At 39.8% G+C, this 17,445-nt stretch overlaps 1 protein-coding gene across 17 annotated transcripts in view; it reads right to left on the bottom strand.

Moving 5' to 3' along the window:
* Fbxw7 (F-box and WD repeat domain containing 7) overlaps positions 1–17,445 on the bottom strand; it is a 161,571-nt gene that overhangs the window by 97,330 nt on the left and 46,796 nt on the right. For 7 of the 17 annotated variants that reach the window (NM_001419528.2, XM_087613422.1, XM_087613424.1 and 4 more), the window contains 2 exon segments: positions 14,870–14,933; positions 15,058–15,105. The exons of 1 other annotated variant lie outside the window; for it this stretch is intronic. Coding sequence is in view for 2 of the 16 variants with exons in the window: in XM_087613419.1 (XP_087469545.1) it covers positions 2,388–2,543 (156 nt within the window). In the remaining 14 variants the exon portion in view is untranslated. 17 annotated transcript variants of the gene reach the window in all.

Below are 17,445 nucleotides of genomic sequence, written 5' to 3'. Positions count from 1 at the left end.
TAAACCAAACCACCTCCACCACCACCTCCACCACCTCCACCACCTCCACCACCACCACCACCACCACCACCACCACCACCACCACCACCACAGAGCCTAGGGAAAAATCACCAGTGTCAGAATTTAACCCTAGGTCTGGTCTTTTAAATGCTACTATAATGTCCTATTTAGAGAATATCAGGTATCAAAAAGATAAAGCAGTACTCTCAGCAAAAGGAACAAACAGGAATGGGGAAAGGAGGCATCAGTACTGTGTACACACTGATTCTTTCCATTAAACTCCCAACTTCTACAGCTCCAAGCCCCAGTACTAAAGGTACTGCTCTCTCCCACAGGACACAGCGATTTCTTTTTTCTCAGTATTTGAAGAGAGCTTAGAATGTTTGTGCATATGTAACTGTCAAGATCATCAAATGAGGGGTTGGGGATTTAGCTCAGTGGTAGAGCGCTTGCCTAGCAAGCGCAAGGCCCTGGGTTCGGTCCTCAGCTGGGGGGGGGGGGGGGGGGGGGATGATCATCAAATGCATTTGTAACAAAGTCAGCAAAATCCAGGTCCTCAGTGCTTTATCTCAGGCTCTTTTGAGTCCACCCCACTGGGGCAAGGACTTCCCAGGATGCATCTCTCTCCCATCTCTCTTCCTAAAGGAAGCCCTATCACATTGCAGATGTAACAGTACCCTGTGCCTTTCATGATCGTTATTTTAAGAAGCCGTCACACAGTGGGACATACTTCTGTCCCAACTTGCTCAATCAAGTGTACAATACTGGGGGAGGGGGCTTTACTACAGTGAAATATTTATCAGTAATTGATTTGGTGATGGTACATCATTTAACATTTTCAATATTGAACTTAGACATGCCCTTGAACAAATCTCAAATAGTAATAACATCCTTGTGTACATATTACTACCAATGTACACAGAGAGGTTTCTGTTGTTGGCAGGAGGAGGAGGAGAAGAAACTTATCCAAACAATAAGGACCACAAACTCCAATGTTGATATTGCATCATCTATAATTACCTTTTTAAGTATCTGGATTTGGCCAAAGTGTCACTGTTAATATTAATTTTCAACTTTGAAGAAACACTAAGGCTTCAAACAGTTTAAGAACTCGCCTCTGGGCGTAACAGAAAGAGAGTCTCCTCACAGAGCATACACAATGGCAGTACTCTCTGCTTCATTCTGCAAAATCTAACTTTAATATTATTATTATCTTAACTTTGTGGAATGTAGGAAGGCTCACAGCAAGAATATATCAAAGGAGTGACAGAAAAGTCATTATCATGCATGTGTAGTTCTGTACAAAACACTGTATTAATATAAACACAGAGTTAGTGGTTCTGCAAGGGAGGGGGGTTCCACTAATACAACAAAGCTAAGCAAAAGTTCATTAAAGCAAAATCTCAGCAGCCAGGCTCTCCACACAGGGTCTCTCAGTCCGAAAAAAGCAAGTGAATTCTGCACCAAGAACGAGCTCTGTACACACATATTTGTAACCAACTATTTCCTTTAAAGGTTCAGGAAGAGAAAAACAAATATTACTAAAACATAGCCATTTTATAAACTTTGGATATTAAATAATATTGGATACCGAGTTATTACTCTGTAATATCATTAGACATTACACTAGCCCTCACTGTTTTTCTAGATATTTCTGAGAAATTATACATTTCACATTTCCTAAATAAACGACTGAGAAATCAAAATACCAAAATAAGACACAAAACAATTTTCTAGTAACTCTCTGGGTGGGTAACGTCCTCTAGTCCCAGTACTATCATATAGTAGAGTTGGAGTTGATGGGGTTTGCGGGATAATATACAACAGCTCCTGTTTTAGACACGCGTCCTCACGGTCACCAGCACAGCATATTGATGCTGAGCTCAGAAGTGGAGAGAGAAGGCTGTGCTTTGTTATATTTAGGGACAGTCAAACCAGTAAACTTTTTAAACTGGTGATTGAAAAAGAAAATCATAATGTCTAAGATTTCACATGAACACTCAAGCAAAAGCGACAGCACGGCAAACAAACAGACAAACTCCTAGTACTCTTGCCGTTTCTAACGTAAGTGCTGCTACGGTGGGTGGCCCGCCGCCTCACATCAGCTCTGGGCTGCAATCACAGCCATTAGAGTACTGCACACTCTGAGCAAGCAAGTGGTTCTCAGGGCCGCTGGTAAATCACCTGATCCTATTACAAAATCAATTACTGCAGTGCACTTCCACTGCCACAATCTGATGATGACAAAATGATATTGGATAGCTACTGCAAGGTCAAGAAAACTGCTAAGAACATCTTAATTGTTCTTATGTTTAATCATTCGGTCCTACTTATAATGCAGTCACTTTAACTGTATATTCTTATTTGAAATAAATCTATATAGTTACCTTTAGTTGCCTGGGACATTCGATGGAAAATCTCTGCAACTGGTCTGATGTATAGCTACAAGGGAACAGATCGGAGCAGCAAGTCGAACGGTTCAACCTCTTCATTAAAAAAGAAATAATGTTGCTGCAGCCACAGCCACACATTGACTTGATCATTAAGAGAATTTGGCTTTAAAAAATCACAACTGTAATGCCCCGAATATACTAAACCCGGCTAACTGACTCATTTCTGCAGCTCTCTGGCTGAAAGAAACACTGCTAAAATCGAATTAAAAACAAACGAAAGAAAAACCAACTTTACTACAGAAGATAGATAGCCACCAACTCATCACCAAGAAACTCTGTGAAAAGAGTAAGTCTCCGGGCTACTACACAAAGAATGTAAGGTGCTTTAATATTTCAACGTGTTTATATTAAAGCTCAAGAACTTAGCAAAGCAGCAAGCTCAAGACACCCCAAAACATACTAACCACTCTTTCTGTCTTCCATCAGTTTTGGATCTGTTTGCCTACGCCTTCAGCTCAGCCTATCCAACCTGTTCCCTCTGTAAAAGGATGCTTTTTCAACAGCCAACCGGAAAGAGCCCCACCCCTCGCTGGTCCTACACTGTTCAAGAAAGCCTCGGAATCTGGAGAACCGCTGCAGCACTGCTCTGAGAAACAACGGGAGCTGAATTTCTGGACAGACTATAGCTCACCACTCAGACCCGATGACCTCTGACTCTACACTTAAGAAGCCTGCCAAGCACTCACAGTAAGAATGACTGCTTGCTTCACTTCTCTACTACAGTTAACAGACAGAACTGTTCTTAGTCTTGAGAGTCAAGCTAAAACCCAAACAGAAAACATGGGCCTAGATCTATTTTAAAAATAATACAAGGTGGACAGTAGCTAGCACAAATCTTTGAATAGTGGTGGGAGAGGCAGAAGGATGTCTGAATACAATGAGAAAAGTAAGAAATTCCCTCTGCATGCTGAACTTGGACCTGAAGAGTAACGACAAGAAAATCTACTACTGTATTTCCCTACATAATAAGACAAGCAGCCAAGTGAGCCGAGGAATGCCTGCTGTCATATATGTTCTGAAGTTTGCTGAGAAGAAAAGGATGTGGCTATGTACATGTATTTGCAATAACTAAAAGCCATCAAAGACCTATCCTGATGAGGCATCCTTCCCTTGGTCATTTGCATTTCGGTAGACAGAGAAACTGAACTGAAAACCACACTGAAAACATAAGCAAACAGTACTGAGGGTTTTAATCATTCCCTAACAATCTTATACTTAAAACATTCTACCTTTCCTGATAACATAGCTACTTATATTCAGTAATTATAATTCTTTCTGAATTCCCAGAATAAGAGTCACATTAATACAAACATGTTAGTCTTCTTAAATAACCAATTTAAAATAATTTAATGACCATCCAGATACCAATGATGCCAACTCTTTTAACATACCTTTAAAAAACAGTAAAAATAAAAATGCCTTCTATTCAAAGACCCTATACTGTGAGGCCCTGAATTCCCGGCTCTGCTTCTGTGTGTCTCATGCTCAGCCCCTTCCTTGCTTCAGAGCCGGGAAGAGCCGGCTCCTCCTGCCTTCATCTTGTACTGTTCTTTAGATACTCATGTTATAGTTAAATCAGTTTTCCAGAATGCCTAGAAACAGGCATGCACTTCACTGGGGGAAAATACAACCTTCTGTAAATAAAGACAATAAAAAAAAATAAAATAAATCAGTAATATCTCACTCGCCTGCTGAAAACACTGTATGCTGAACAGAGTATAAACCCTCGCCTGCGGGTGCGACTGAGCTGGACTGCCGGGAAGTCTACTTCCTTCCTGTGCTGCTGCTCTACAGCCAAAGACACAGCACTCTTAAGTTAGTTCTAACAAGACAGAATGGAAGCAATAGTGGTTATTTTCATTACTTATCATTTTCTTCCGTTAGCTAATTCAGTGTAATACTGATGGCTATGCTGCACACACACGGAACTCGAGGACTAACCAACAGAAGTAAACATTTGTAAAATGTCAGGAAAATGAGCAGATACTGTTCTGGCGGGGGGGGGGGGGGGAGCAGTGGATACTTAATCAAGTCTACCTATATAGGACTGTATAAAAAGGGGAGAAAACATTAGGTATTAATATTGGATCAATAATAAGTTAATAATAATAAGTACTGTTTTCTTTTCTGTGTGGTGCCAAGGATGGAAGCCAGGGCTTTAAGCATGGTAAGCAAGTGATCTATCATTGTCTTCGTTACGGTGACACAATGACCAAACAACTTTTAGAAGAACGTATAGCTGGGGACTTGCTTACAGATTCAGATGGTAAGCTCATGGCTATGATGACGTGAAGCATGGCAGCAAGCAGGCATGGCCCCGGAAAAGTCGCTGACACATTACAAGTTGTCGAGAGCTTTGAGGCAGACTGGTCCTGATCTTGGATTTGAAACCTCAGAGCCCAACCCCCATTGACAGCTCCAACAAACCCACACCACCTGACCCTTCCTAAGCAGTTGAACCTACGGAGGATCAAGCTTTCAAATATAGGAACCACTGGAGTCCATTCTCATTCACACAATCATAACCACATTCCCAGCCCTCATGACTAGTTTCTTTCTATATTATATTTCTATATATTTATATTTCTATATATTCTACATTTCCTTCCTAATTATAAGTAACTCAATGTCAAATTCTTACTTTGAAAAGTTAAATATTATATGTATATTGAATTAATTTCAATTTTTGATGAAACAAGAGGATCTATCCATCTGTTACATCTTGAGTGTCTGCCTAGCATGCAAAAGGCCTTGGTTAGATCTCCAGCTCCCTTCCTCCCTCCCTCTATCCACCCATCAGCCCATCCATCTATCCATCTATCCTCAGAAAACTACAAACAACTTTTCATAGGACATTCTTTGGTCCGTTTTTATCTGTGTGTAAACGCAAGCTACTGCCATTAGTCCTCACACATAAGGTCATGGCTTCAGTATCCCTTCAGGCACCGACTCTTCTACTTACAAACACCGTGTGCTGTTCATAAACAGTATCCCAACAGGAAATTATCCTCTCCAGCAATATGGACTCTCAGGGCTCCCAGGTGTCTTGCAGGGAATCTATGAGATCAAAACTGCTTTCAATACTGCTAGGATGGTGCTTAGTCTGTCACTCTCAATCTATGTTACAAGAGGACACATGTGGTTATTTACCTGAGAAGTTTCCTTACACATTACAGCCTGTGTCTCACGTCTCACTTGATTAATTAAATACATTTACAAGAGTGAACACAATGCCATCCTTCTTACTCCATTTAAGGAAAATATAGTTATTTTGTTTGTTTGTTTGTATGTATGTATGTATATATGTATGTAGGTAGGTAGGTAGGTATATCTATGTCTACATATATATATGTTAGTTATTCAGGACTAGAGAGATGTCTCAGTGACTAACACTGGCTGCTCTGTTTGTCCAGAGGACCCAGGTAAAATTCCCAGCACCCACATGGCAACTCACAACCATCTGTACTAACCCCTTCTTCTGGCCTTCACAGACACCAGACTCAAGTGGTACAAAGATATGCATGCAAGCAAAGCACTCACACAGATAAAATAAGAACAATCATGGCAGCACAGGCAGGAAGTCCTGGAGAGTTGAGGGGCTGAGCAAGAGGACCGCTTCCATGTCAGTTAGAAATCAGAATACAGGAGGTGATAACTTACTCTTCCAAACCCATACATATTAGCCCGCATTTTCCCCAAAGGGTAAGGTTTCCATAGCCCCATAAGATTAACTTTCAAAAACATTCTCTTTGGCTCTGCCCTTGACCAAACTCCATGTCCTCGGTTCTCCAGAACTCATTCTCATTCCCTCAAGTATTTACTAAGCATATAATGTGCTAGGAAGTCAGAGAAATGGAGGTACTGCAACAGAAACAGAAATCTCTTCCACCAGAATTAAATTAATATTCCCAAAACAAAGATGAAACAACCAGAATAATAACTACAGTCAATGGTGACAGGTAACAAAAAATACAGAGTAAAGGTTAAATGGTTTACAAGAGCCTCATTTCTGCAGCAAAAATTTAAGTAAAGCTCTCCAATATCTGAGAAGACTTGTAAATGTTAGGAGAAAAGCAGTACCAGCAAAACCATTGGTAGGTAAAACCTGAAATTTTTACATGAAAAGTTTCCAATATACGTAAAAAAGAACGGTATATTCATTTACATTTTATATCTATGACACCTATATTCAATTCAAAATATCACCAATATTGCTTTGACTTTTATTCTTCCTTGCAGATATTTTAAATTAAGTCCCAGATACCATACCTACATACTCTCTCTCTGTACACACACACACACACACACACACACACACACACACACACACACACACACACACTCAAGTGCCTCTCATGTTCCCAGAATCGCATGATCAGATCATAACATTAACACCAGCTAATAGTCAAATTTTCCATAATGTCTCAAAAACCTCTGTTACAGTTAGCAAGCTCTGAGCAGAGAGATGCACTGAGTAGCGTTCTTCTTCCATGGCCTTAACCCACCCCAGTGGGTGCATAGATCCCCTGCCCTGTCCAGCAGAAACATTAGATTCCATCAATTGTGCAACGCCTGTGTCTTTCACTGTGTTCCTTTCCTTGTTACCCAATTTCCATATTAACTTTGGCAATGAACATTCTAAATTCAACTACTGAATTCAATACTATGATTGATACACAGTTTCCTGGTAACTCCTGGCCAGCCATTGAAAGAAATCAGACAAGCTAAGCATGGTGCGGTAACTCTGAAGAGACAGAAGGGGGAACTGTAATACTTAGTAATGCCATCCTTAGCATTGCATTTACCTTAAACACTGAATTTCAATTAGTGACTGAATCTGCACAGTAATTAGATTCTTGGATATGATTCCATCAGAAAACAAGCAAACAAGACCATGCTGTAAAGGACTTAAAGGTAAGTAAGGGCTGGATGTATGGATTTTATAATTCAAATGTACTCATTAGCTATTATCAGAAGTTACCACTTAAAACGATCCTAAAAGCAATGTACTTCCAGTTTCCAAATAATTTCTTCAATAAGTAAGCTAGTCTAAATGGACTAATACATTGTGCTAAATAAAATTCCCATCATAAATTCAGTTTCTAGCTTTTAAAAAGAAGTTCTGAATTCTGCATTAAATTATACAATGTTCGTGTGTTCAGAAAGAAGTGGCAAAGCCTTTATGGTAGCTCCTAAGCATAGGTTAGGGAGGCAGCTCAGTGGTAGAGCCTGCAAATCCTCAGGTTCGGTCCCCAGCTCTAAAGGAAATTTGTTTCAAGTAATATATGTTATGAAAACTATAAATTTAGGGGCTAAGGGGAAGGCTAGGTGGGCCAAATGTTTGCTGACCAGGCATGAAGGCCTGAGTTCAGATCCCCGTGTAAAAAGGCTAGCATGCGGAGGTAGAAGCAGGAGCCAGTCTAACCCTTTAGGGAATTCTACACTCAGTGAGGCCTCTGGCTCCACACATGCACCACAGGTGACCCTTACCAGTAGTACCTTTAACATTTGCATCTCCATCGGCAGTCTATTCGTAAGGATTTCTTGGGAGTCCTTAAAAAAATAGGCTTTCTTTTCTTTAAGTATTCCTGCTTACTTATTTGTGTGTGAGCATGCTAGTGCTGTGCACACGTGTGTTTGTATGGGCAGATGCATGCATGTCCCGGAAGAGACACTAAGAGGGCATCAGATCTGGAATTAGAGCATACAGGAAGTCGGGAGCTGCCTAATGTTGGTGCAGGGACCTCAACCCTGTTCTCTACAAGAGCAGTGAGAGTCCTTAGCCTTATATCATCTCTCTAGCCTCAATTCCAGCTTTCTTTACCAGATTCCTTTGCCTCCTTCTGAAGCATCAGCAGCAAAACTTTTGTATTCTGCCATATTCAAGACAAGCCAAGTTTTCTCCTTTCATGTTCTTCAAAATTCTACCAGTTGCTGCCCATTCTCCAAGTTCTACACACACACACACACACACACACACACACACACACACACACACACACACACACCCCAAAGGATTTTTAGCAGCACTCCGTGAATAGGTACCAAAGTCTGCATCAGCTTCTGTGGCTACTGCAACGATCACAAACCCACTGGCAGGAAAGAAGTTCCTTAACTGAAGTTCTTGAGATGCTATGTTCAAAACTAGTTTCACTGAGCTAAATCCAAAGTGCTAGAAGGTCAAGTAAATTTGTTCCCCTTTACTTTTCTAGGGTGCAGAAAGCTTCCTCGATTCCCCAGATTACTGGTCCCTTTCTCCTCCTCCAAAGCACACTGACGCCTGAGCCTCCTTTTCTCATCTCTTCCTCTTCCGTAGCCTCTTCACTCTAACATTCTTAACCACATATGCAGTTTCTTCAAGGCACAGCATAACACAGCTTCCAAAAATTAGGATGTAGGCATATTTGGGGGGCCATTATTCAGTCTTTCAAAATACAATAGAAAAAGTAAAATCTATATAACGTCAGAGGTCTAGGGCAGCAGATCCAATCCAAATCTGAGGAATCTGTCTATGCAATCAATTTGGAGCTATTAGGGTGTGATGGCTGTTCCTGGTTGTTAATGTGACTATATCTGGAATGAACTACAATCCAGAAATGGAAGGCAGAGGCTTTTAACCCAGAGCCTGACATGGAAGACACACGCTTTTGATCCATGAAAAACTTAGGCCCATCAAGTCCAGCCTGGGACAGAGCAAGTTCTAACCTAGGCATGGTGGTATACACCTTTAATCTTGGCCGTGCCTTCTTCTGGAGGTCTACTGAGGACAATGGAAGAAGGAAGACTTCCTTCTTCTCTGCCTGCTTGCGCTTACTGGCCAGCACATCTGGTGGAGACTATTCCTTCAGGATCCCAGCTTATACAGAAGACCAGCTGAAACACCCAGCCGCATGGGACTAAGCAACTACTGGACTCTTGGGTTTCCATTCAGAGTTGCCCATTGCTGGGTTACCTGGACTGCAGACTTCCCGTAATTCCCTTAATATATAGAGACAATCCATAAGTTCTGTGACTCTAGAGAACCCTGACTAATAGGCTATATTCAGAGATGGTGAAGAATTTCTAAAGTAAAAGTTATAAAATGACTTTCGGACTAATAAAAAATTTCTGAAGAATCAGTCATAAAGTGAGAAGAGTTTGCAAACAACTGTCTGAGCATGTGGACATATTGACAATTCACAGCACTCTCATGGCTCAGACAGACAGTCTAACAACACTTAAAGAAGGGGAACTGCGGACTGTTGCTTACTGCATGCAGAGTTTCTGGCAGAAGTAAAGAGAAAGTTTTGCATACAGGTAGTGAGAGGATGACACACTATAATATATATAGTGTGTCAGTATATATATAGTCAATGTAATATATATATATAATGTAGTATATATATATATATATATATATATAAAATCACAGTATAATATATAATCAGTGTCACTGAATGGCCCACCTGAAATAATCAGAATGGCAGATTTGTTATAAAATTCTCACATTTCAAAGTGACAATATGTTACTAAACAACCTGAAATGAAATTAAAGATTTAAGCAGAGTTGAGATAGTGGAAGACGAACTATCTACCATTTAACGTGCATTAGTCACGGTTAAGTCTTACTGGAGTCTGATAGGTCATTTCTCAGACATTGCACAGGAGATGAATATTATATTCAAATAAGCAAAAGCACAGTAAATGCTCAACAACAACAACATCCAAATTTAGTCAAAAAGAAACAGTATGATTCAACAAGTGTTTTCATGTACACAACAATATAGCATTATAGTCAACAATATAGTATTACAGTTTGTTGTTTTTACAGTAAGGAAAATCATACAGCTTTTATAATTAGAAAAAATATAGTAAATTACATATTTACTAGCTTTACTATAACGTCTAGGGCTATTTTCCCTTCAAACTGGTACTTTTCTCTAGAACTATTCCTAACTGTGGTGAGATGACAGAATTTTAGTGTCTCTCTATCTGAACATGTCTTTATTTTACTTTCAAGTTATGATGGTCACAGGATTCCCATTTGATACCTTTTCTTTCAGCTCACTGAATGTCTAGTTCTTCCTCTACCCAACATAAGTTCTTTCTCTATTAGTGCTTTTAAGATATTCTCTGTATTTGCAGCAACTGAGCAGCTCGAAATGCAGATTCTTTTTTTTTTTTTTTTTTTTTTTGGTTCTTTTTTTTTGGAGCTGGGGACCGAACCCAGGGCCTTGCGCTTCCTAGGCAAGCGTTCTACCACTGAGCTAAATCCCCAACCCCAAAATGCAGATTCTTTTATGTTGGTTCTGCCTGAACTTCCTGGCTTTGTAGACTGACACTTCCCACTGAATTGAGTCTGCAGCCATTATTCACCCTCATGTGACTTCACACAGCCAGCAACCCTCTCACAGGCCCTCCCCTGGGCTCTAGTCTTTATCTTCCCAACCCTTCCAGTTGATGACTTTTATTACTCTAAGTTAATTGACTCTTCTCACTGCTAAACACTTGTTTTGCTTACTTAATTAACTATCCTTCCAGACAGCCCTAAAACTCTTCTGCAATCTTTAAAGTGCCTCTATGCTTTATCTATCCACTCCTACCTATTCTTTTGGAGTCTTTTGAAAACAGTATTCCTTGGTTTTTCTGAGAATATATAAAAGAGTTATTTTAAGATCTTTAATCATTATCTAGTTCTACTCAGAGTTAGTTTCCACTTGTTAATTTTCTGTATCTGAAAATAAATGAGTCATACCTCCTTTCCATATATATCTAATAACTTTTCGATAAAAATGAATAGATGATGTAAATAACGTAACAGTCTATCTGGACATTGCTATAATCTTTCAGAGGAACTTCTGGTTTTAGTGTTGTGGAAGGGAACGCCAAACCGTGCCTTTTGCAGCATGCAGCTGCCGCCTGTGCTCAGTTCCTTCACCTCTGGGGCCACGCCTTCCTATTTATCAGTCTGACACTCAGACATTACCAGGCACCTGAGTGGTTTATGGTAGGCAGTGAAAGAACTAGGCAGATATTGTACCCAGATGTATGGCTCACATCCTCTGATGTCATCTTGTCGCAGAGCATCTTCCCAGCATTTCTTCTAACAGCCTTGTGTTCAGTGATGTCCTAAGAAAGCTTTTGGCCACATGCCAAATCAAAAACCATTCTCAGCCAAAAAGTAACAAACACACATCTCATATGAATCCATTTTCTTTCAAGAACAGAAATCACAAACATGCAAGCAAAACTTCAAAAATCCCAGTACTTAGGAAGCAGGGATATCCAGGTCCTGCCAGGGATGCACAGGACCCTGTCCCATCTCAGGAGAAGGGGGAACTAACACACACAATATAGACTAATATAAATAAACCAATCTCATATAGTAACTGTAGCAGGAATGGTGGGGGCCACCTCTATGTAAGGTACCGAGCAGCCGCAAAAGTATCTCCTGGAGGAGGACCTAATTGAGGACTGCCTGAGAGAAGGGCTGCTGATGAAGACAATGCTAGCCAATCAGGAACTGCTGTTTAGAAGAGATGCTTTCTTGGTACCAATGGGGTGCAGGTGGAGGGTATTAAAGGGGCTTGCTGCTGTATTTCTCACCTGCTCCTAGAGTCTGTGTCACTGATTCTGCACTACTGCAAGGACAGGTAGGGCCGGGGTCACGTAATACACAGTGTCAGACATAAGGTTAGTGGAAACAAATACATGAGGAACTGAAAGACAAATACGCTAGACACTCTTTCCTCTGTGCTCTGCCCATCTGATACAAGAAATGTCAATGTCCTTTATGATGAAACCTACCACAGTCCTAAACTATCAATTATTTTAAAATGAACTTGGAACTTTGTGCCACACACAATGCAAAACGAAAGCTGAGCTCTATCAAGATTAAAATTCTGCCAGACAATGGTTGCAGACACCTTTAAACCCAGCATTTGGGAGGCAGAAGCAGTTAGATCTCAGGTTGAGGCCAACCTGATCTACAGAGTGAGTTCCAGCATAGCCAGGGCTATACAGAGAAACTCATCTGAAAAAACAAAATCAGTCATTTTTTCCAATGATTTGTTTTTCAAACTAAAAAGATAATCCACAGAATAGAAGAAAATACTTGCAAGCCACATTTTTAATAAAGGTTTACTAGTCACAACTTGTAAAGAATGATCATCATTCAACATTAAAGCATTTGCTCTGAAAAATCAGTAAACCATTGAAGGCTCTTTCTTTAGAGACAACCCACAATCAAGTGTCCTTTCCCATCACCCAGGAGACTAAAATACACACAGAACCACTCATGAGAATGTGGAAAAACTAGGACCCTTGTATATTGAAGAGAAATACAAAGGATTAATTACCAATCCCACCCCATTCACATATGCTCAAAAGAAATGAAAATATATATCCTCACAAGTTCAGAACACACAGTAGCTCTATCATGAGGAATGGATAAGTAGAATGCGGCATACAAAGGAATACAATCCTGACACAACACATATGATGCTGAAAATATTGTGCTAAGTGAATGGAGCCAGGCACAAAGGAACAAATACTACCTGGTGCTTTCTATAAATATCCAAAACAGGCAAACTCTCACAAGCAGAAAGCCATCTCCTGTTTTGAGAGGGAGAAAGAAAGGGTTAGAAGGGAGATGGAAGCACGTGAGTGACTGTGAGGAGTGCATGCCTGACAGACTCGAGAATCACTGCAAGGATGAGGTTTCCCGGTGTGTAAGCTGTATGACAATAAAACTATCACAAACAGATGTAAGAGGAGATATCCTCCAAAAGCCTACAATGATGACAGTTGGGACATTTAGGAAACTGTCAAAGTAGCCCTTTGTGTGTGGTGTACTGCAGAGATGAGCCGCGACGCTGGCAGGCATCTCTGCTGTCGTGATTGTTCCTGAACATGCTACAAATTGCACATATGTGCTAAACAGAAGACTATAACTGCTGCTCATGTGAGCGTGTGCTACAATTGCTAGGGCATACCTTCTGGTCAGATATTCACTGTTTCAAATACAGTAAACAGTTTAATAAAAAAATGATGTTTTTTCCACTTCATACATCCAGACCCTCCTTTAGCTAATGAAATAAACATTTTTGTGTGCCTATATTGAAAATGACCACAAACTATACCATGGTACTTGATCATTGGATATCTCAGCATTTTATCCCATTTAATAGAACAGTTAATAACTTTTAAAAATTTAACTATTTTTTTTTTTTGTTCTTTTTTTCCGGAGCTGGGGACCGAACCCAGGGCCTTGTGCTTCCTAGGCAAGCGCTCTACCACTGAGCTAAATCCCCAGCCCCAAAAATTTAACTATTGAAAAGGAATGCTTTATACACTGCTAGTATAAATAGAAGCTGGAATAACCACGATGGAAGTCAGTACAGAGGATTCTCCAAAAAAAAAAAAAAAAAAAAAAACCAACAAAAGAAAACCCTACAACTAGAACTCCTTGTAATCCAGTTTTCCTACTCCAAACACGCAGCTAGAAGCACAGTGCTATGCACATCAGTGTTTGCTGCAGCACTGTTCAGAGCTGCCAGGTAACAGACGAATGAATGGATGAAGAAACATGCTCACATTACTATGATGGGTCTTCCCCCTCAGCTATAAAGAAGAATAAAAATTTGTTAGGAAGATGGGTAGAAATAAATGGGACCATCATGCTAATTGATGAGTATGCCAAACTCAGGGAAGAGAAACTATCACCTGCTTTCTACTATGTGCAGGATATACATAATACGTGTATGGGTGGATGCATGGATAAACAGGAAGGAAGTGGCCTAAAAGACGCAGGAACAAGAGATGGGCTGGGGAAACGGCTTGGTGACTGAAGGTGGTTGCCATGCAAGCATGAAAACCTAAGTTTTGGTTCCTAGCACTCACACAAAAGCTGGGCATGGTCAGGTGGCCCCATAACTCCACCACCACCTGGTTGGGGGACACGAAAAGGTTGTTAGGGCTTGCTGGCCCTAACAGCAAGATGGTGAGCCTAAGTTTCAGTGAAAACCTGTCTCAAGAGAACAAGGTAGAAGACAATAAAGCAAGATACCTGACATCTTCCTCTGGCTTCAGCATGTATGCACACATACCTGTACTCATATGTGCACACATACAAACACCACACACATATACCATGCACACAGTGGGGTGGGGAGAGGGGACAGCTCACCCTAGTGAAATGAAGGCAACTACAAAGAGAAGTTTTCATTTTAATCTTAGAAGAGAGAAGTTATGGTAATCCAGATTGGAAACAGCATAGACACCAACTCACAGTAATGGTGCTTATGCTCACGCACTGTGGTAAACAAGACTTAACACATCACCATCTGAATGTTTTGGCAATTAATAGACAATTACTATAAAATCTCAAGTAGAAAAAGTCTTATTTAATTCATAAATTACCATTCCTGCTTACTAACCTGATTGCCTAGACACAATGTGTAGAGGGATCACAAAAGATATAAAGAGAAGAAATTCTCGTACCTAGGTAAAAATGAAAACAAATATAATTCTTATTGTAATTTAACTTACTGCTGTCAGAGGGGTTCATGTAGCACATACATAAATTTAAGAAACATGCAAAAGTGCACAGAAATCAAAGACTTACCAAATATTTAGAGAGCCTTTTAAAAGTCTCGTTGATAGCAGAGATTTCCTGAATAATAAAAATAAAAATAATTATTCAATGTCAGAGTTAAACATAGTCTGCCTAAAGTTTTCATGATCTTAGGAATAACTTGTATACATAATGCATGGAAGAGATAATAAACTGCAAGAACACTGGCAAAGTTTAAACTACAAAAATATATTATCCATAGCAAAACAATATGTATAAACTGGCAAGTTGATTTTACTATTGATAAAAGTTAGATTTAAGTCATTTTACTTAATAAAAACAACTATAGTACAAATCCTCTCAGTCAGGTTTCAATTAGGTTCAAACATTCAGGAATAAGAGTTCTAAGCAATACTTATGGAACTAACTATTTGCCAGACACTAAGCATATAGTTATCTTTTTGTTGCTAATCACTTCATTCTTAACAGAGACTAAGTCATCTGCCAAACACAGCAGCTGCACCAAGCTGCACAATTCGTGTTTTCACTACCATTATAAGCTGGGTATTGGGTCCCCGGAAGTGCACACAAGAAGATCAGGAGTTCAGCAGGAAGCTCAAGGCCAGTCTGGGCTAGAGGCACTACCTCAAAAGAAAACACACATCACCATCACTATTAGACTCAAAAGAATGGACTATAATATAAAACTGACTGCCTCTTGCAGTCAAGGTGAAAAAACTTTTAAAATTCCTTTTAAAGATTCACCACATTTAATTAACAACATAACTGCTACCATCTAGAAATTATACTACCATTTACAAAAGTAAGATGTTTCTTGGGCTTGCAAGATAGGTCATCAGGTAAAGACCTTACCTAGATGCCAGGTCTGATGACCCCAGTTCTATCTCTAGAGCCCAGGAAGAGGAAGGAACCTATCCTGTTGTTCTCTGACCACCACATGTATGGACTTAGCACACAACACATGCATGCACACCAAATTAAATAAATAAATGTAAGTTTCATTAAGTCATGCCAATAGATTTCCTATATCTACTTGTGCTAAAATCAAAAGCATCAGATTGATAGCATCTAACCCCTGGGAAATACTGAAAGAAAGGGGGATATTAGAGGTTTAAACAGAAAATTTAGGATAATAAAGTTTTTAGAAGATGACCAGAAATGGTTATAACTTTTTCAAATTGGGCAAAGATGTCTTCAATGGCACACAGGGGGAAAAACTGTGTTGTTATAATTGGCTATTCATTATAAAACACTGAAATTACAGACTAAGGATGCAGAACTCTGGCAAGGTACATGTACAACCAAGATCCATATCCAAAACATATGTTGAATGACAACCGATGCTAGAGATGCTCTGTGGGCAGGGCACTTTCCGCCTTTCCAGAGTACCTCAGTTCAGTTCCTAGCAGAGTCTTTAGGAGCTCAGAGACCCGCTTATAACTCTAGCAACATGGAGTTCAATATCCTCCTGTACTCACATACACAACCTGCACATAGACATATATATGTATACACAAAACCAAAAATGGAATGGATTTTAAAATAAAATGACAATCTACTTTTTAAGATAGCCTAAAAATATAATAAAAGAATCTAATAAAAATTCTAAAGATCATACTTGAACATAACCAGGAAAATACAGACTCATCAACGTGAGATACCACTTACTGCAGATCAAAATATTTTATTTATTTTAAAACTACACGATATTAATTGCAAGCAAGCATGAGCATGTGCTGCCCCTGGTATTTTTATCCTCTAGAAAAAGAACTGTAAAATGGTAGAGATACACATCCAACTGACCAAACGATAGCTCTTCTAGGCATTCCACTACAGACGGTGAGTGTAAGCAACAAAAGGATGGGGAGACGAACTGTCACAACAAAATTATCCTTATGGACCCCGAACTGTTCAAAATCCAGTATCAACAGCAGAAGGGGGCATAAACTGCAGTATAGCCCTACAACAGAAACTAAATTAAGACATGAAATAAGAACCTACGTAAAATCATAAAAATGCAATAACATAAACAGAGTAAGCGAAGGGCCAGGAACAAGAACAAGTGCTCACTTAGGATCTAGCTATCTAAAAACAAAATGAGGCTAAGCAAAGCGCATCTCTGATGAAGTCACAGGGTGACTGACTACCTTTCTTGCGAGGTAGTTACTATCTAGTGACAAGGCACAGAGAGGCTTCTGAAGAGTGGCACTCTCCGTCTATCTGGTTTGGGTTTCACTTTGTGAAAATACAGCACCAGATTAAAAAGAGTTCAACTACACTTCCAATTTTCAAGTTCACTTTCCTAAAACAGAAAGAGTTGACAAATCTATTTTCAATAAAACAAGTTTAGAATACCAGGCCAGTCTGAAAATCTAGCAGCCCAGAAAGTACCTTCTCTATCAACTCTCTGCCTTAGCC

Source organism: Rattus norvegicus, chromosome 2 (assembly GCF_021556685.1).
Source record: "Rattus norvegicus strain SHRSP/BbbUtx chromosome 2, alternate assembly SHRSP_T2T, whole genome shotgun sequence".
Classification (NCBI taxonomy): Eukaryota; Metazoa; Chordata; class Mammalia; order Rodentia; family Muridae; genus Rattus; species Rattus norvegicus.
Note: the sequence above shows the minus strand (reverse complement) of the source record. Positions and strands in the feature narration are given on the sequence as shown.